This window comes from Musca autumnalis, unplaced genomic scaffold (assembly GCF_047663935.1).
Source record: "Musca autumnalis isolate F117 unplaced genomic scaffold, ASM4766393v1 scaffold_1, whole genome shotgun sequence".
In the NCBI taxonomy this organism is placed as follows: Eukaryota; Metazoa; Arthropoda; class Insecta; order Diptera; family Muscidae; genus Musca; species Musca autumnalis.
The window spans coordinates 302,659,777-302,681,314 of record NW_027411644.1 but is presented as its reverse complement, the minus strand read 5'-3'; the positions used below and the strand labels follow the sequence as shown (position 1 = coordinate 302,681,314).

The following is a 21,538-nucleotide window of genomic DNA, read 5'->3' as shown; positions in this document are numbered from 1 at the left end:
TCTGACCGAACTACCTGTAATTTGACATTTGAGGTACCCAGTGATTACAAAACTTCTCCAACAACAATTGTCAACACAGGTCCATGTTTTGGTATAATCCCCATATACCGATACCTTCCGATTTTAGGTATGTCGAAGAAATTAGCTATATTTTTAAAATATTCAATATGGAATAATGAATATTTTATACCCTTTGACATCAACACGGTACTTGGAGTCCTCAATTATCATTTCCTCAGTGATGTATGATATAAATTATCCCAACACCTTTAATTTCAAAATAATCAAAATAAAATTCACTTAAATGTTGTTTTTTTTTCTGTAAATCTATATTTCAATGCACGTTACTCACTAATTTAAACTAATTATTATTAAAATACACGTGGTCACTAAGCATGAGTAGTGCTACGTTGAACCAATTGCAAATGGTTTTTAATCAAGCAGGTGGCACCACGATAAACCCATTCACAGGCGTTGCTGCCCTGTTCATTTTTATCAAGGCACGATGAGATTTTCGTGTGTAGATCATCATGGTGATTGGCTTCAGCAGAGGCTCCAACCAATTGTTGATGAATGTTTTCAACATTAAAACCGCTGGTGGTATCAAAGAAACCATATTTAACAAAAATACATTTCAAATAACATTGCGTTGTCGAATCGTTTGGATATTGGAATTTCTTATATTGCTCCAGCAGAGTTTCGGAAACTTTTAATTCGGCAATGCAATCATTGCGAAACTGCAAATGATCTTCACGACCCTTGACCACATATGCAGATGTGCTCTGTAAAGAGAAATATTTTTAGGAAAAATTATATGTAAAATTTATTTTTTATTCTTACCACTGCAAATAACAAACAAACGGCGACGAAGACTTTCATGGTGATAATGTTTACTTGTTTGGTGCTTGAGGAGTACTGATGCTGAAAGGTGGTGTGAAACGGGGTTTTATACTCCTCAAATGTGGGAATTTCTGTGTACCTGTTTCAAATGTTTCTCTTCAAACATTCCATTTTCTACCTGTATCCGCATCTTTAATGGCTTTGGATTGATTCATTGTTTGAAACCCCATTGTTTTGTTATCCATAAGGGATTAAAATACAATTAGACAGATATTCCTTGAAAATAAATCTGTTCCAAAAGACAATACCTTTTTTACATTTAATCTTAAGGATTTTTCTTAACCTTTTTCGTTTTAATGTCAATGAAATTACAAAGAATAGTTCGTTTTTCAGATAATCTGGAAATTTTCCATTAAATGTTGAGAAAGTCACGTTAAAATGCCTCCGTGGGATATTTGATTTATGAAGATTGTGATATCCTTTATGAAGGGATCATACACACAGTTTCATAGAATGAATCCTATGAATGTTTTTAGAGGTGAGTATAATGTGATATTCGTAGAAAAAATCGCTATAAGAAGAAGCAAAGTACTTCTATAAAAAAACACCGCAATATTTTAAAAAAAAAATCGTGAGAAAAAGCTTGAAAGACCAACATTTGCTGTTCCTTTTAGGGTTTACGGGGTCCACCCATATAATCGACAAAAATTGTATGGATTTTGGGTGGGTTTTAATTATTCAATTTAATATCCTTATTATCATTAATCCTTCAATATTATTAAGCTCAAGTTGAAAGAAGTTTGACTACAAATTATTAGAAAAAATTCTATAGAAAGAAAAAACTGCGAGTATAGTGGGACGGGACCAACCATAAAATACCATTAAACATACATTTTTAGCGGAGAAAAAATAATTTTTTTAAAAAAAAGTAACTCCGTTTACACAAGTTATTTCGTCGCAGTAAAACACATGGTAAAATTATGAGTATTTTAATGTTATTCTAATTCTCTCATCTGGATTAATATATAGAGCCTGCTACAAAAAAAGATGCAAACGCAACTCTTCTATGTTATTTTTGCCTTATTAAGAAGATTTGATCATTAATTTTTCCTTCGGAAGTTTTCACAACGTAATGGTGGCTTAGAAAGCTGAAACGTCGTCAGTCTTCACAAAAAATTGTGGACATGGGTCACTTTTTCGTCTTCTAAAAACGTCAAAATAAAGGGTGATGCATTTTGTGGTTTCAAAAGTAAACGTAAAAAATACACATAAAATATTTTTTTCATGATATTTCTTTTTATACCCTCAGCCTTTAGGCTAGAAAGGGTATATGTAACACACTTTCAGACGTAACGGTTTTAGACCCTAAGTATGTTTGAAAGAAATGTGTTTCAGACAATTTGGAGTTGATTTAGCCATGTCCGTCCGTCTGTCTCTCTGGCTGGTGCGCACGATAACTCTCGAACGGATGAACCGATTCGGTTCAAAATGTCGCCTTCTTAATATTTTGTGCAACCTTAGTTTAAGTTCGAAGATAAGCCATATCGGTCCACTCCTTCAGGTACCTCCCCCAAAAAAGTTCAAAAAAGGCTTTCGTAATATTTGTCGAAACTTAGTTTAAGTTCGAAGATGGGGTATATCGGTCCACTCCTTTCGTTACCTCCCCCACAAAAGTTCAAAAATTGTCGAAAATTTTGTGCGCGTGATAACTTTTGAAGGAAGTAACCGATTTGGTCCATACTTTGCCCATCATGAAATGCGTACCAGACTTAGATAAGGTTTCAATATGGACTCAATTTCTGGTACCTCCCACAAAAAATTTCGGAAAAGTTCAGTTTAGGGCCTGCTCTCGAATCGCTTTGATTTTTGTTGTAGCAACTTGTATTCACTGACCCATACGACGTTACAAGTTTTATCAGGGGCAAGTCCATACCTCCTAGGAAAATATCATTAAAGAAAATATCATTTGAGCGCAAGATAACTCTCGAACAGATTTGCCGATTCGGTTCAAAATGTCGCCTTCTTAATATTTTGTGCAACCTTAGTTTAAGTTCGAAGATAAACCATATCGCTCCACTCCTTCAGGTACCTCTCCCACAAAAGTTCAAAAATGTGCGGAAAAATTTTGCGCACAATAACTCTTGATGGGAGAGACCGATTTTGTCCATACTTTACACATCCTAATATATCTACCAGATATAGGTCAGGTTCGAATATGGACTATATTTGTCCACTCCTTCGGGTACCTCCCACACAACTTATTGGATAAATTCATTTAAAGACCTGCTCTCGAATCACTTTGATTTTTGTTGAAGCATCTTGTATTCGCTGCCTCAATTACGACATTAAAGTTTTTTTCAAGGGCAAGTCCATATTTCTTGAGAAAACAGCCTGAAAGTTGTAAAAAAACCCCTATGGCACCATATGTAGTGACTGGAGAGCTCGAACCGAATACTACGTTCGTCCACACTTTGGATATCGTAATATTTGTTCGAATATTAGATGAAATTCGAATATTAGATGCTTATAGGTACACTCCTTCCGGTACCTCCCCCACAAAAGTTCGAAAATATTCGCTAAAATGGTACGCGCGATATCTCATAGACGTAGCAACCGATTTGGTCCAAACTTTGGGTTCCTAAATATTGTCGAAACTTAGTTTATATTTAAATTTGGGCCCTATCTGTCCGATCCCTGGGGTACCACCCACACAAATGTTCAACATTTTTGTGTGGTTAAGGCTGTGTTCCAGGATCCTTCCTGTTTATAGCGATATTATGTTCTTTGTAGGATAGTATGGTAAAAAAGCCCTATCTATAGATATTCCCTCTAATTGTGCGCTTTAATCCTATCCATATTTTTGGCGTATGAACCGCCCTAAATTTTGAAAACCCCCCTAAATACATACTTTTTTGGGAAAAAAGGCTGAGGGTGTATCTCTGTCGGCAAAGCCGACTGATACTTTTTTACTTGTTTTATTATAAACTTTGAACGTTGGCATTATGTGTGAAATACTACATCATTTCAATTACCTCCACGTGAACTGTTGCAAGCATTGATTTTTTGAGGTAATTTTCGACCACTTTTTGATACATATTGGGCGGTATCTCAACCATAACTTGACGAATGTTGTTTTTTAAGTTCTCGTGAGTTGAAGGTCCCATAAAAAAGTCGAATGCTGTCAAATCGCATCATCTTGGTGGACAGTTGATATAAAAAACGATCAAATGTTGGCATCCGAGCCCTTGAATATTTTAGTGTAGCGCAGTGTTATCAAATTTTCTGGCACAGGAGGGTAAACAGAAGTGATGTGGGAAAAGAACATATCGTAGTATTTGTAGCGGACATTGTGATTGTGTGTGTGTTTTTTTTTAATTTTTTGGATGGTCTTATACCTTTATAACTTTCACATAAAAACAAATTGGTAAATTGCTTGTAAAAATCATGAGAAATGACTTTTTTCGTGCTCGATAAGTGCTCGATAACCCCTTAACCACCCGTTAAACGTGTGGTATACCAATCTTCATATCTCGATGAGATAAAGCGATTTTGAGATGTGTGTCCGTTCGTTTGTCCATTATATATTGTAATCAATCTCCAGCCCGCAATTATGGGCCGATCGTCACAAAATTTTGCTTTGAGGTCGGGTTAAGACCAGAATAGACATCTGTTGTTACTGGTGATGATCGTGAAATATTTAACGGTTGAAATGGGCCAAAAACTAAATTTTATCTGATTTTGTAGCTGCTCTGTAGGTCGCAATAATAGTCCGAACGCCTCGAAATTTTAAATAAGGTAAAAGTATATGACATAAGGATAATATATAGAGGGTTAAATGTACCAAAATTTTTCTTTGAACATTGTGAAAAGGCTACCGTCAAAGTAGCCTACATATTGCAAAAGAACTAACTACCATTCCCCTGATGCAAATTGCAATAAAGTGTCTGCTAGATAACGGGCCTACTGCCTTATATAATGGGTTTTGAGTAGAGAACCACATTTTCATCTCATGCCACAAATTGTCTCCATCGTAACAGAGAGATTCCCAATTTTTGTATTATTGCAAATTACTTGAAGCCCTAGCGTATTATTTGTCCGTTATGTATGCATTTTTTGTCGCTGCCATACATTTTTTTTGAAATAATAATTTTGGTGAAGGCACCCACCCCCTCCTGGCGTATAGGTGAATATGAACAATTTGGGAGTTATATATTGTCCGGTGGCAAAATACCCTTCGGTAATGTTGGTGGCATTTACTGAGTTTTTCTGTCATGTAAAACTTCTCTACAAGTGGTGTCTTAGGACACGCCGTTCGGACTTGACGATAAACTGTAGATCCCATATCATTGAACCAATATAAATTTCGGTGCACTCTTTGTCCCTTCTGGGATGTTTGTGGAACAATTGTTATATTATTATTCAAGCTTGGTGTGATAAGGTGGAGAATCCACAAATTTTTTCTTACAAGAAGTTTGTTTGTTCCATAGAGAAATTTTGTGTTTTTTACCATTACATTTCGTCGAAATTCGATCCTAGAAGCCGTTTCCGTTTGAGGCATATCTACGGCTAGATATTGAAACTTTATCTGTGGAAATTTAGGCGGCCCAAAAAACGTCAAAATTTGTTTTGAAAAACCTACACCCTAATTTTGTTCCACTTGATCCAAAAACTTTATGTATGAAATTGTATAGCGATCGGTTAATGTTAACACCTGCCGATCTTTGTTTCCGTAGCAATTTGTACGGGGCCAAAGGTGTATATTCAGGAAATCACAGACCACAATTATTTTCCAATTGTAACAAAAATTTTACCAGTTCATTGTTTTGGATAAAACACCAATTCTGAAAGTCGGATCGAATTTTAATATTATTTATATTATAGGGCCCAAATTACATATATTTGGCGATATATGCATATTGAAGCAATACCAAAATGTTTGTTGAATTCGTTGTTTAGCCGCAACAATGAACTGGTAATTTTTTTTATCGTTTGGCAAATATTTGTATCCTGTAGAGCGATTTCTTGAAAATTCGTCGTTGGTCCCCGTAGAAATATACATTTGAAATTTGATGTGGGAAGTACCCGTAGAAGTTGACCGGTACAGTTTATATTCGTACGTGATCTAAGTGTGGAATAATAATGAGATGCAAAACGCATTGGCTAAATCTTTTACTCTCTTCGATAGTTATCGAGTTAGTCGGCCAGGCAGACGGATGGACACTTTTAGATCGACACCAAATTATCTGAAACGGATTTTGCGATTAAAACTAATTGTTCAATGAGACACATTTCTAACAACAAGCATCAATAAACATTTGAATTAAAACCTAATAGGGATAAAAACCAGTCTTTTAATTCGTAAGGTTTAGTGGGACGATATAGACATGTACTTAGGATGCGACTGAACCCCAGCCGACGAAGACTGACAGATCATAAAGATCAAATTCAAAGTACCACGTTAGAATGAATCAGGCGGATTTGTAGATATTATTATCGTTTTTAAGAATAATTATGTAAAACATTGTAACAAAGTAAACCAAACCGATGACATTTGGGGATAATTGCTGAGCATGTTAAAATTACGGAACGGTCCTGACCGGCTTCAACATGGCAAAGCCCAGGATTTATCTTGGTCCCTCTTTCATCTTAAGTGGACACCGACCTCCTTGCTTTTAACACCCGTTAAAGGTAGTGAGCTAACATGTGCCGCGCGTTCACCCACAAGAACGTTAAAAACTTGGGTTTGGGCGTCGGGTTAGTAAACCCCCACCCCCCTAGAAAAAACAACCTACTATGAATAAACGAAAGAAAAGAAAAACAAACCCTTCTAAAGTTGACGAACCCCGCTAATGAACCTGGAATGTTCGCAATCTTTATAGAGAAGGTGCAGTTTACGCATTAAAAAGTACAAGACCGACATTACTGTCATACAGGAATTACTATGGAACGGGAAAGGCGTCACAACAACACCTAAAGGTGACGCACTGTATTATAGCTGCCATGACACAAAGCATGAGTTTGGTTGCGGATTTGTAGTTAGTCGGAGTTTGAAACATCTGGTTTCCTGCTTCACCTCAGTGAATGAAAGACTTGCTACAATTCGAATAAAAGCTAAATTCTTCAACGTTAGCTTTATCTGCGCACATGCTCCCACTGGAGACAAGGACGAACAGACCAAAGATATATTTTACGAGCGCTTGGAAGAAACTTATGACCGTTGTCCTGCCCATGACATTAAAATTATACTAGGCGATTTTAATGCCAAAATTGGAAAGGAGAATATCTTTGGCCCAACAGTCGGGAAATTCAGTATCCACAGTGAAACATCTGACAATGGTATGAGGCTGATAGACTTTGCAGCTGCAAGAAACATGGTAGTTAGCAGTACCAGATTTAAGCATCTCGATATTCATAAGGGCACCTGGCTGTCGCCAGATCAAAGAACAAGAAATCAAATTAATCACGTTGTGATAGTTGGAAAGCATGCATCAAGCGTGTTGGATGTCCGATCGTTCCGAGGTGCAAACATAGACTCGGACCACTACCTTGTTGCAGCAAAGGTACGTACCAGATTAAACTTAGCAAACAAAGTTCGAACAGACACAACACGGAAGTTGGACATCGGTAAGATGCAATCACAACAGATAGCCAGAGCATATTCCACTCTACTGGCCCAACTGCTTAATCAAAGCACTCCTAGTCCCGATAACATATCAGGACAATGGCAAAACATTGCCCACTCCATGCAAACAGCTGCAAAATCAGTACTTGGATACTAGAGACCTCCACCAAGGAATCCATGGTATGATCAGGAGTGTCGTGCTGCCACCGAAGAGAAAAATGCGGCATATAGGGCTACTTTACAATCAGTAGCAACGCGTAGCGCACGAGAGAGGTATCGGGAGAAAAGGAAAGAGAAGAAACGTATTTTCTGCAGGAAAAAGTGAGAGAGATGGAAAAACGGGAGTGTGAACAAATCGAGAATGAAAATTCAAAGAGTGAAACATCAAACTGATGGCTTTGGAACTGGCACATTCTCCAGTAGAGACCAGCAAGGTAATCTGGTAACTGATACAGATAGTGTGCTAAGGGTATGGAAAGAGCATTTTTCTAAACTGTTGGCATCCAATAGTAGCGAAGTCGACGAATATACCACAGATCCAATCCTAGAAGATGGTATTGGATGTATACCACCCGGCCAAGATTTGGTAAAAACAGCAATAAATCGGCTGAAGAATAATAAGGCAGCAGGAGCTGATGGCCTACCAGCCGAGCTGTTTAGAACCGGAGGCGACACGCTGATAAGGTGTATGCATCAGCTAGTTAGCTCCATCTGGCAGGAAGAACGCGTACCTGACGATTGGAACCTGAGCATCCTGTGTCCCGTCCATAAGAAAGGAGATAAGACTTTATGCTCCAACTTCTCCCTATCGCCTACACGATAGTGTCAGGCACCGACGTAGCCAGGGGGGGGGCCCGGGCCGAAATGATCGAAATGATTTTCGATCCCATAAGATATTAGCTTATGGTACACATATTTTTAATTTTTGAATAAAATTTTAAAATGTTTTAAATGTTTCAAGAAATATATAAAGTATCTGGAGGAAGTATTACAGAGAATTACACTATGCAACACTGAAAATGCAAACAACTTTTAGTATGCATTTTTTGAAAGTACATATTTAGACTACAAAAACCCTAGTAGGGTTTTGTCCTGTCAGATCCAGTTCGTATTTTATGGCCGCATCTAAACCGGGCTAAAATTACACTTTTTTGCATTTATCGGGCCTTTATCTCAGAAACGATTAGGAATTTGGCCTTGCTGTCGTTGGCAATATTGTAGCCCTGATCTAGCAGAACTTATCCTTTGAACAGACCATATAGGAAAAACTCCATGAAAATAGAGGCATGGAGGCATTTTACAACAATGACATGTTCTGAAGAGTTGTGTATTACATTCCACGGAATATTTTTGCAAAAGAAAGTATTCAGAAAAAATTAACGGTTTTGGAGATACCGTGTGAAATGTATAAAAATTGTGGAATTTTTACATATATTTTGAAATTTGAGGCAATAAATGTAGTTTTTCGAGTTCATTATTTCTCCAAATATTTTATTCTTGTTCTTATCTACAAATTTGCTTCAAAGGTCAGAAGAAGATTCGCATTGGTTTCAGAGATATAGCCCTGAATTTCTTTAAAAATTCAATATTTAACCAGGTTTAGATGGGGCCATAAAATCCGAGCTGGATCTGACACAACAAAACCCAACTAGGGTTTCTTGTCGTTTGGGTCTGTACTTTCAAAAAATCCTCAGTTCGAATTGTTTGCACAAGATCACCTTAAAAATGTTGCACAGTGTTATTTAAATACATTGGTATACTTATTGTCCAACATATTTGAAAGTATAAAGACTAATGAACACGTTAGGCTTTTTGAGCAATTTTCCGCATAGTTGTTGTTAAGTTTTAAGGTGTTGTTTAACCGTTTATTCGTAATTTTAGGCTGACAAGTGTTACTGATTTCAGAACAAGATGTTTATTTGTATTTGTTGAACGTTTGTTGCATATTACGTCCAATAATTTGGCTTATAAACAACATCTAGAAAAAACATTCTTGCGATCTTTTGTTTTTTTAAATTTTGATAAGATCAGTTCAACAATAAAAGATAAAATCGTTGCTTAATTTTGTGGTTTTAAATTTTTGTATATAGTTTCTAACACGTTTTTGTAATGAACTATTTTGAACATCATAACAATTACAAATTCTTTATTATGTTTGAAATTTGCAAAAAAAAACTATTTCAACCATTTTCTTATGATATAATTCTTTTTCACCGCAGTGTCGCCCGTTGAGATTATTTGAAACTGGTCTCTTGCTAAACATTAGTAAATGCCTATTGTACAAAAAGGATTTTCTGTCCTATTTTTCAGGGTGATTATGAATGTAAACTCCTGTTGATATTCATAATTGGGCTGTTTATGTTTGGTTCGTGAGTTTTCTCACGGGGAGTTGATATTCATAATTGGGCTGTTTATGTTTGGTTCGACCTTTCGAATGACAATAAAATCAAGATTATTGAGGTTAAAGTTTATATTTTATTTATTGCATATTATTTCTAATATTTCAAAATTACATTGAATTGAATTGTATTTTGGGACGTACTTTCAATGGATACACATTTCTAGAAATGTTCCTTTTTCCTTCTTCGGCAAAGGACTTTGTGACGACAAACGAAATCAAACAAGTGAGCAAAGGCTATAGTCGGGACGGGGCTGACCATGTGATACCCTACACCACTACCCTGTGCATAAGCTTTTCACTGGTAAACATTTCTTTTAGGGAATATAATCCGACTACCATAAGCAACCAAAATTTCGTGACTATCCGATCAAAATTACGACCTGTAGCGTAATTAAAAGGTTTATATGGACAGACAGACGGACGGACACACATAGCGAGATCAACTCAGCTCGTCGAGACCAACTTATAATACCCTCCCCACATAGTGGTGTAGGGTATAAAAAAACTGGTCGGAAACAGATTCTTCTTCGTCAAAATCTCAACAAGTATCAGTCGGCTTTGCGGACAGGAATATACCCTGAGCCTGTGTGAACTGAAACGTTCATCTATGGAGAGATTGAATAGCGACTTCATAACCAAAATCCTTTAAGCCGAAGCTATGTATTAGGAGGTTTTCAGAATTGTGTAGCCATTTGCGGACGTATGAACTTGCCAACAAAATATAGATTTTATCATTGATCACAAGTGTTGCGAAGAAAGTACCTGAAGGAATGGACCGGACCAACATTGTTTATTTTGGAAGTAGATATTATTTTGGGGTCATTCCTTTTAAAAGATATTGCGGCCACCAGTAATTTCAGTTCTTCACCAATGTGGTTCATTTTCTAGCTAAAACTAAGTTTGGACAAAATATTACTAAATCCAAAATTTGGCCCAAATCTGTTGCTCCATTCAAGAAAAATCGCACATAACGCTTTAGAAGTATGGACTTGCCCCTGAAAAAACTTGTACTGTAGTAATAGCGGACCCGAGAACGCTTGTTGCAAAAAAGCAAAGCATATATTTATTTCATGTTTTTACTTATAACTAAATTATTAGCATAAAGGAAGTGAAACCATATTTACTAATTATCCAGAGAGGTCTTAAACTGCACTTTTCTGAAAATTTTAGAAATACTCTGTGGAAGGATATCGAAAGAGTGGCAGCCACCCAGATGGACGAACATATATAAGTGGACTCCAAATTTTCTGAAACACATTTCTTCCAAACACTCTTTGCCCTTAAAAACATTATTTCGATGAGACACATTTTTACTAAATGCTAAGAGTATAAAAAATGTAAGTTGGGGAAAATTGTGTTTATGGATTTGTATACATGTATAGACCTTGGATTGGCGCCAGAATTTCATTTTAAACGAATTCAAGACTGGTTGCCAGAGTTTTCCTAGTTCCTAATCAACTTATGAGAAGATCCACGATAGGAAACCATAATTTCTATAAGAGAAGCCCGACGATTGTCCTGCGATTGGGTGCTAGAATTTCATCATGGATAGACTCACTATTGCTCAGCATTAGTTCTCTATCAAGAAAACCACTATCAGCCTTCAGAAATTCTTTGCGATAAGATCTACGATTGAACACCAAAATATACTTAGGGAAATAACTACAATTGGTTTCTTTATGACAATAGCAACGATTGAATTTACGAAATTGACCATATTCTGACACGGCAGCGTGATAAAAGACAAAAAAGAAGACGCGTGTCTCGGCGTTTTTTCCTTTATTTATATAACTGCTAAATAGACCTGTAAATATAAAAAATACTACTGGATAACGTCATGATATCCGCACGCATAAATCAATTCTCTACTAATCTCATTTTCCTTCCACAAATTACTCAATAAAATTGGAGTGGAAAATTAAAGCCGTGATTTTGAACTTTTGTGAAGTAGGAGACAAAGGAAAGGTCCTCAATATTCCATGTAAACAAAAAAGTTAAATCTTAAGATATTTCTAAGGGTTTCCGATTGTATACTCCTTATTTTCATCTTACCGAAGTGATATCACTGAATTACATAACATTCACTGTAGTTGTGAGTTAATTGATAAATGATACACCCAAAAATATATGCGATGATTAATAATCTATTGTTTTGAACATATATTAACTCTGATATATTGTCAAAAAAACAAGGGACATTGGCCAAGAAGACTTACGTCATTTTATTTAAAATATAGTAATGAACATCAGTAATATAAGTGTAAAATAAGGTTTACGTCTTAGCTAAATAAGAAATTTTCGCTAACATGAACTTTCAAAATTTTGGTCAGGTGGGCCCCCCCGAAATGAAATCCTGGCTACGTCCCTGGTGTCAGGGATATTGTGCGAACAACTAAACCCCATGGTCAACGAAATAATTGGACCATACCAATGCGGCTTTAGACCTGGCAAGTCCACCATTGACCAGATATTTACCCTGCGGCAAATCCTGGAGAAGACCCAAGAGATGCGGATCGACACCTACCACCTTTTTGTCGATTATAAAGTAGCCTTCGACAGCCCGCTACACGCAGAGAAAAAAATATGTTTGATCCAACAATATTCCAAGAGCAAAATATGTATTGTTAACATATTGTTGGATTCCTCATGTAGTATTGTAAATCCAAAAATAGTTTGTGTCAACTGAACAATATTTCTCTCTTTTCTTCGAAAATTTGTTTCTCTTCTCTCGCTATTCGATGCCGTGTTGAAAAAACAATTTTGGTGAGTTGTGGTGTGTTTGTATGACATGCTGCCTTTACCTTTGTTTTTGTGTGTATGTACTTGTGAGACTCTTGTTTTTATTTGTTTCTGTTTTGTTTCATTCTTCTTTCCTTTTCATGTTTGTTATGGTGTTTAATTATTCCTTATGTTGTGGTGGGTTCTTGTGGCTTTTTGTTTGTCTTTGTTGTCAGCCAATGCAGCAAACCATGTATTGTGTTCATCAATGATTGCAATATTATACGCGACATTTATATCCAAGTTATGCGAAAAGTGTATATGAGAAGTATATGTACTCAAATCAAAAATTTCTGGGCTGGTTTTCTGTATTGACAATACTTTTTGTAAACAAAATTAGATTATGATAGTTCCTACAATCGGTATTGTTAACGATTTTAACAATATTGCGGAAATTCGAAAGTTGTTTTTGTTTTCTATGTTTGGAACAAAAGATGGTATTTTTGGATTTGGATTACAATGTTTGAACAAAACAAATTCATTTTTGGAACCAAAACATATATTTTTGTTCCAACAAAAGCGAAAAATATTTTTTCTGTGCGTGTACGTTCAAAGGTATTCCAAGCCATGTCTAAATTTGGTATCCCCGCAAAGCTCATTCGGCTTTGTAAAATAACTCTAACTGACACAAGATCTTCAGTTAAAATAGGAAAGAACTTCTCCGAAGAGTTTTGTACCAAAAGAGGTTTCAGGCAAGGAGACAGCCTTTAGTGTGATCTTTTTAACATCCTGCTAGAAAAGGTTATACGAGAGGCAAACGTCAAAAGAAGTGGCACAATCTACACCAATAGCCACATGTTACTTGCTTTGCTGATAATATAGACATCATGGGACGATCAGTAAAAGAAGTAACCGATACCTTTATGAAGGTCGAAGGAGAATCTGCTAAAGTGGGTCTGGTGGTAAATGGCGAGAAGACCAAGTTGATGGAGTCGACGCGCAATGCGTCCATTGAGATCGGACCAACTGTTGAAGTTGGTTCCTATAATTTTGATGTAGTAAAATACTTCGTATACCTCGGCACCGCCGTAAACACAACAAACGGCATCAGTTGAGCAATAAAAAAAGATTTTATTGGCTACTTTGGCTTAAGTAAGCATTTCAAAAACAAAGCCACAACTCGTCAAACAAAAATAACGCTTTACAAAACACTGATACTACCTGTACTAATGAATGATTCCGAAGCCTGGGTACTTGCGCAAGCAGATAAGGCAGCGTTTGGCGTGTTTGAGAGAAATAATTTTCCGAAGGATCTACGGACCAATCTGCGTCGATGGTGAATATCGACGTCGCACGTTGGGGCAAGATTTAAAAAAAACGGGTCTTAATTGAAAAATTGAAACACAAATTTTAAATAATCTGTCTTGACAGGGTTAACGAGTACAAAATTCTACCTCACTAGCCAAAATAGCAAAGTCGTATGTTGTTTACTTTTCGTGTAGCACAGTGTTAAAGTTGAACATATTTTTAAAATTTAAGAAACAGGTGAAAAATATTAATTTTTGCTGCTTTTAAATCGACTTAACGTAGCTTTTGCTACATAAACTTGGCATTTTCAAAATGGATATTTCAAACAGAGGTAATTCTTAATATTTAAAAAAAAATATAGTGAAAAAGTCTTGTAGAAATGTGTTTAAAAAATTCATCAAAATGTGTCCAGATTGTGCATAATTTTGAAATGTATTGGAGTATAACAAAAAAGAGTGTCGAGAAGGTCGTAAGATTATTTTTTGTATTTTTCTCTTGATTGTTGTCTTTGATATTGCGCAAACAAAACTTGCGTCTAGCTTGCGCATTTTGAGTTATGTCAAAAATGGTGGAAATAGCTGTGGGTCAAATTTTTTGCATTTTGGGGTTTTTGTCTTCATTTTCCCTGTTATTGTTGTACAGTATGTCGTGGTTTGGTTTAATGTCTGTGGTCACCCTACATAAGACAATGTGTGCAGGTTCACCATTATGTTATAGTTACTATATAATGATTAATATGAAATGATGGCGATACACAAGGGGTGAAATCGCAAAAAAATGGAGATTAATTAAAAAAAATTAAATTCGGTTTTTGGTATAACTCTCGTTACATGGTAATGTGGTACAAAATTCTAAGTCTTTAACCAAAATGTCAAGATCATATATTGTTTACTTCTACAGTTACACTGTCATAAAGCTAAATTATTATTAATAATTTAAAGAACACCATAAAAAATTTAATTTTTTGGTGTATAAAGAGTAATATTTTTTACGCATCAAAAGTTCCCTTTATAGAATGGAATCGTCAACTCCAGTTAGAAATCTGAATCTTAGAAAAATATATTTATGGCAAAAGAAGTTTAGAAGCATATTAAAAATTAATTTAAAATGTATCCATTTTCCTAATTTTTGAAAAGCATTTAGAGTTAAAAAAGTAGCGGAATATTTTATATGGAGGTTATTCCAAAACGAAAATATATAGAAATATTTTCAATCCCTTCAAAATGCACAATTCACAATTTGAGCTAGTTTAGTTGCAATATATGCATAAAATATTGGAAAACCCCCAAATTTGACTGTATGGGGCCTATACCAAATCATTGACCTATATTGAAAAATTTTCACACTATGAATTTTTAGGCATTCAGAACTATAAATCCTAATTTACAGATAAATGTACTAACAAATGTGGTCAAGACCCCCGAAATACATAAAATCGGGAGATACCCTTGTATGGGAGCTACACTAAAATATTGACCTAACTTAATAATTTTTTGCCAAATATTAGCTTAACCAATAATTTATCATATTAGAAGATTTTAGATTCATATAATAAGAAATGTAGGCAAAACCGTAAAAACACGTCATGGTTTTTATGGTACTCATTTATGAGGGGCTTCGAATATACCTCTCCGATCCCTCAATTTGCACCAAAACTGTGTTCCGTTATATTGATAGAAGTGTAAACATTCGAAAAATATTAACATCAGATCACTTAAAATTTTCCCTGAATTAATCTCCGTTTTTTGGAATCTTGCCCCAATGCGCGTCGCATGAACTACGAGCTGTATCTGCTATACAACGACATCAATATAGTTAAACGTATCGAGATGCAGCGATTGCGTTGGCTAGGCCATATAATAAGAATGAGCGATGATGAACCCGCTAAAAAAGCGTATAAATACAGGCCAAAGAATAGATGCCGCAAACAAGTGGATGAAGAGATGACAAGGCGCGGTATTGCAGAAAGCGAAGCACTAAACAGAGAGAATTGGAGATCTTTTCTTAGTTCGTCTATGGAACAAATGTTCTGTAATGGGCCAGCTAGGTAAGTAAGTAAGAATCCTTCGTACCAAAAATCATCAGAAATAAGTTCTTATATTTTTGCCACTAAAAGTCTACTTGTTATTAGTCGAATTTTAGTGGCGAAAAAATAACTTATTATTTCTGGTGGTATGCCGTTGTTAAATTATCGCGTTAGTAGGTACATTTGTAATTACCTTTTTGCTGGAACGTTGTGGTTTTGAAATATTTACCTATTATCCAACATTCTAAGCCCTTCTTTATATAAAGTGAAATAAAAAAGCAATTCTCTTTATAAATTGTATTTTTAATTAACCTTAATTTTATTTCAAATGTTATCTTAAAAACTATTTGTTTTGTTTTATCAAACAATATCACTAAGCTACTGGTGCAACACTACGTTGTACCAGCTCCAAATGGTTCTTGATGAAACAGGTGGCACCACGATATGCCCATTCACAGGCGTTGCTACCCTGTTCGTTTTTGTCAACACATGCGGCAATTTTATCATGGACAGCATCATCATGATTGGCCTTGGCATGGACTCCAACTAACTGCTGATGGACACGTTCAACATTAAAACCATTGGTAACATCGAATAAGCCGAATTTAACGAAAACGCATTTCAAATAGCATTGTGTAACCGAATCATTTGGATATTGCCATTTCTTGTATTGTTCAACAAGATTTTCGGGAATCTCTAATTCGGCAATACATTCATTGCGGAATTGTAAAAGATTTTCACGTGTCTTCACAACAAATTCGGCTGAGGTCTAGAGGGAGGGACGAAGGCAACTATTACATTTTTGGATAATAAATAAAAATTGTACAACTTACCACAGCGAAAAATAAACAAACTGCAATTAATACTCTCATGATGATGGTAATGCGTATTCGTTGAATGCTAACAATGGACTGTGATTCGTTTAGGATTCTCAACGGCCTTATATAGTTAGAAAAAATGTAGAATTAATTTTACCTGTTTTACAAAAAACATGTGACTGAGCAATTTACAAAACCCACATCAAAAATGTCTATTGTTTTGAGGGATAATAATGAATTGCCCTTTTTATCAACACAAAATCCCATAAATAACTAAATTTCTTAAGCCATACCCTTGTTAATCCTGTTGTTCTAATAATCTTTGTGTACACATCCTAAACAGGCAGGTAGTGATTTTATAACCATCTTATTTTGTAAGATAATTTTTCAATTGCATGCAACAAGTTTTTGTGATCATGATAATCAACATTCAATAAGAGTTTTTTTTTAAATAAAGTAACAGATACGACAAGTAGAAAGGGATTAAGAAGAAAAAAGATTTTCCCAGGAAGTGTTATGAAAATTGATTACTGGAAACTGGAAACCACATGTTCTAAGAAATAGTCTATTCATAACAATTGAGCAAGGGCTATAGTAGGAACGTGCCGACTATGTGATACCCTATACCACTACCGCTATATTCACGAAAATTTGTATGGAGGTCGGGTTCAGACCAGAATAGACCCCTATAGTTTTTGGCTATGATATTTAGGGGGGTGAAATGGACCAAAAAAAAATTTATCCCATTTTGTAGCGGATCTGAAGGTTGCAATGGCAGTCTAATCGGCGCGAAATTTTATGTAAGATTTTTGTTTACGACAGAGAAGAAGCTTGGAATTTATCGTTATGATCAGATAATATTTTGCAGGCTAAATTGACCAGAACTTTTGTGTGAAAATTGATAAAGTTGTTGGTGAAATGACTATATCTTTATTCCTGGAAACTATGTTAAACTAATGTAAGTTATAGTTAGAAGAGAAATGTTTGACCTTTCCATTGATGCTTATTATGTTGATGTACGTGGTCAGAAAACAGAGTTACAGCCTAGTATATAAAGGGATTCCTCAGTTGTAATTGTGGGTAGTGTAACCTTTATCACGCTAGAGATCGCAGTTATAGTTCAATACCGAGAAATGTTTTCACGAGGTAATAGTTTTGGTTAAGGATTGTTAATAATGATCGGTTAGTATTTAGCGTGTAAGCTTGACCATAACTTTTGTGGGAAAAATATCAAAATTTTATTTTTAATCAGTAATGTCAATTCTGGTGCATATTTGGACAACTTACTTACTTACCGAACTAAGAAAAGATCTACAATTCTCTCAGTTTAGTGCTTCGCTTTCTGGAATACCGCGCCTGCCAATTCTGCGTGCACCGCCATGTGGCCCGAATTTATACGCCTTTTTAGCGGGTTCATCATCGCTCATTCTTATGATATGGCCTAGCCAACGCAATCGCTGCATCTCGATACGTTTAACTATATTGATGTCGTTATATAGCAGATACAGCTCGCGGTTCATACGACGTCGATATTCACCGTCAACGCAGATTGGTCCGTAGATCTTTCGAAGGATTTTTCTCTCAAACATGCCAAGCACTGCCGTTTACCGCCAGACCCACATTAGCAGATTCTCCTTCGACCTTCATAAAGGATCGGTTACTTCTTTTACTGATCGTCCCATGATGTCTACATCATCAGCATAAGCAAGTAACATGTGACTATTGGTGTAGACTGTGCCACTTCTTTTGACGTTTACCCCTCGTATAACCTTTTCTAGCAGGATGTTGAAACCTCTTTTGGTACAAAACTCTTCGGAGAGGTTCTTTCCTATTTTAGCTGAAGATCTTGTGTCAGTTAGAGTCATTTTACAAAGCCGAATGATGTTTGCGGGGATACCAAATTCAGACATGGCTTGGAATACCTTTAAACGTAGCGGGCTGTCGAAGGCACAATATCCTTGACACTATCTTGTAGGCGATAGGGAGAAAGCTTATGTCCCTATAGTTGGAGCATAAAGTCTTATCTCCTTTCTTACGGACAGGACACAGGATGCTCAGGTTCCAATCGTCGGGTACGCGTTCTTCCTGCCAGATGGAGCTAACTAGCTGATGCATACATACGGTGACCAATATTTTTGGATGAAAAAAGAGTACATGTACACATTGATGAAAAGATACTGATCAAAAAGAGGACGGAAATTTTATGATATTTTAACAAAAAATTCTACTAACTTTAACGGGTTATAGCCAATTGCAAATTTAAAAAATAGAAATATTTTATTTGATCTTTTTAAAGTAGAGGTAGAATAGAATATGTTGACCGAGCCGATCGGACAAAAATTGTCTGAGATATGAGCTTATTTGTATTATACTTGTTACGGATGATCCGATCTTCATAAGATTTTTTAGGATTATTATAAATACAAAATGTTGTCCTTAAGCGAGAACTTATTTTAATTTTTTGACAGATTTGTAGCGAAAAACTATCCAAAATCGAAATTTTGACTTTGACAGTTCACCTAAAAAATTGTGAATATTTTTTAATTTCGTTTCGCTTAAGGACAAGATTATTTGGTTTTTAATGAACCCACAAAAATATTTTCTGATAGGTTTATTCGTTTTTAAGCTACAGTGGGCACCGCAAACTGCTTCAGTAAAAACAGTGTTTCGTAGGCGGGCATTTGTCAGAAAACACTTCAATATTTTTCCAACGAAAAAATTCGAAATTAGTTCAAGGTGTGACCTTTCAGATAAAAATAATCTCCTAACAAAAGTTTGGTAGAATTTATTAAAAAAGTCATAAACAACTGTATTCACAAGTATTCTTGAAACAATTCAAAAATAGAGGACATAGAGTACGTCCACTTAAAATAGAGGACAAATAGAGTACGTTAAAAAAATAGAGTACGCACACCTAAAATAGAGTACTGTACTCTATAATAGAGTACGGTTGGTCACCGTATGCATACGCCTTATCAGCGTGTCGCCTCCGGTTTTAGCCCAGATAAAGCCACTGGTCGTTTAAACGCCACAAAAAATGGTTGCAAAAATTGACGTAAAACTCTGTTTTTTTTTTTAATATTTTTGTGGAGTTTTTTTGCATTTTGTTATAGTATTGTCTAATATCTGTCATTTCACGCTTGTAACGCTTCATTTGACCTACGCATTTCCACGCAATTGACCTAAAACCCAAGCTATTCAAAAAAATCGACTTTTTTGTAATTTTCGACTTTTGATGAAAAATTTAAATATGCGATAAAAATTTAATCAAAAATGATAGAATCATATAAAGTCAGGGATTTGTTAGGGGTATAGTAAGAGTATTTTCTCAATCAAAAACCAAGGGATTGGTATGTGAGGATACACCTATGTTACCCTCCAAAGTTTTTGGAACTTTTAAAAGAAGACCCGATTGCAGGAAAACTATACGTTTTAGAGAAAAAAGTTATCTATTAAAAAATGCTTAAAAAAATCTCAGAAATATAATTTTCATAAAAAATTTTAAGTTTTCTCGCAAAAAAATTCTCGGCGCTAAGTGGGTTAAACAGTTCGACTGGTAGGACATCACCTCCTGCTGCCTTATTATTCTTCAGCCGGTTTATTGCTCTCTTTACCTCGTCTTGGCCGGGTGGTATACATTCAATACCATCTTCTGGGATTGGATCTGTGGTATCTTCGTCGACTTCGCTACTATTGGATACCAACAATTTGGAAAAATGCTCTTTCCATATCCTTAGCACCATATCTGTATCAGTTACCAGATTACCTTGCTGGTCTCTACAGGAGGATGTACCAGTTCCAAAGCCATCAGTTTAATGTTTCACCCTTTGGTAGAATTTTCAGACTTCATTCTGTCTCCTGTACATCTCGATTTGTTCACACTCCCGCTCTTTCATCTCTCCCTTTTTTCCCGCGGAAAGACGTTTCTCCTCTCTCCATTTCTTCCGATACCTCGCTCGTACGCTACGCGTTGCTACTGATTGTAAAGTAGCCCTATATGCCGCATTTTTATACCCTCAGCCTTTAGGCTAAAGAGGGTATTTACACTTTGATACGACCAAAAATGTGCCTCATAGAAATAATGGTTTTAGACCCCAAGTATGTTTGTACGATATCCGTTTCAGACAATTTTGAGTAGATCTAGCAATGTCCGTCCGTCTGTCTGTCTGTCGGTCTGTCTGGCTGGCTGGCTGGTGCGCACGATAACTCTCGAACGGATCAATCGATTCGGTTCAAATTTTGGGTATCGAAATATTTTGTCCAGATTCGATTTAAGTTCGAAGATGGGCCATATAGGTCCACTCCTTCAGGTACCTCCCCCACAAATGTTCAAAAATTGGCGCAAAATTTGTGCGCACGATAACTCTTGCAGGGAATAACCGATTTGGTCCATACTTTGCACATCGTGTAATTTCTACCAAACTTAGATGAGGTTCCAATATGGACTCAATCGGTCCACTCCTTCGGGTACCTCCCACACAAAATTTTGGTCTCGAATCGCTTTGATTTTTGTTTACGCAAGTTGTATTCGCTGTCCTCTATACGACGCTGTAAGTTTCATTGGGGGCAAGTCCATACTTCCTGAGAAAATAGCCTGAAAGTTACAAAAAACCCTATGACACCTGTGTAGTGGTTGGAGCGCAAGATAACTCTGGAACGGATCTGCCGATTCGGTCCAAAATTTGGCTTTCGTAATATTTTGTTCAAACTTAGTTCAAGTTCAAAGATGGATTATATCGGTCCACTCCTTCCGGTACCTCACCCACAAAAGTTCGAAAATGTTCGGAAAATTTGTGCGTACGATA

At 36.0% G+C, this 21,538-nt stretch overlaps 2 protein-coding genes across 2 annotated transcripts; both read right to left on the bottom strand.

Annotated features, from left to right (window-relative positions):
• Nucleotides 1-389: 389 nt before the first annotated feature.
• Nucleotides 390-879, bottom strand: LOC141392434 (general odorant-binding protein 99a-like). The gene is made up of 2 exons (XM_073965378.1): nt 841-879; nt 390-782 (listed from the first exon to the last, which is right to left on the bottom strand). The coding sequence occupies exons 1-2, from the start codon at nt 877-879 to the stop codon at nt 390-392; spliced, it is 432 nt and encodes a 143-aa protein (XP_073821479.1).
• Nucleotides 880-16,288: 15,409 nt separating this feature from the next.
• Nucleotides 16,289-16,787, bottom strand: LOC141391392 (general odorant-binding protein 99a-like). Its single transcript, XM_073964294.1, has 2 exons — nt 16,749-16,787; nt 16,289-16,684 (listed from the first exon to the last, which is right to left on the bottom strand). The coding sequence occupies exons 1-2, from the start codon at nt 16,785-16,787 to the stop codon at nt 16,289-16,291; spliced, it is 435 nt and encodes a 144-aa protein (XP_073820395.1).
• Nucleotides 16,788-21,538: the final 4,751 nt, after the last annotated feature.

What these genes read in the sequence shown, in the direction of transcription:
- LOC141392434 (XM_073965378.1), bottom strand. Translation starts at nt 879, where the DNA reads ATGAAAGTCTTCGTCGCCGTTTGTTTGTTATTTGCAGTG. An exon ending in TTTGTTTGTTATTTGCAGTG is followed by an intron (nt 783 to 840) that starts GTAAGAATAAAA and finishes TTCTCTTTACAG; the next exon opens with AGCACATCTGCATATGTGGT.
- LOC141391392 (XM_073964294.1), bottom strand. Translation starts at nt 16,787, where the DNA reads ATGAGAGTATTAATTGCAGTTTGTTTATTTTTCGCTGTG. An exon ending in TTTGTTTATTTTTCGCTGTG is followed by an intron (nt 16,685 to 16,748) that starts GTAAGTTGTACA and finishes CCCTCCCTCTAG; the next exon opens with ACCTCAGCCGAATTTGTTGT.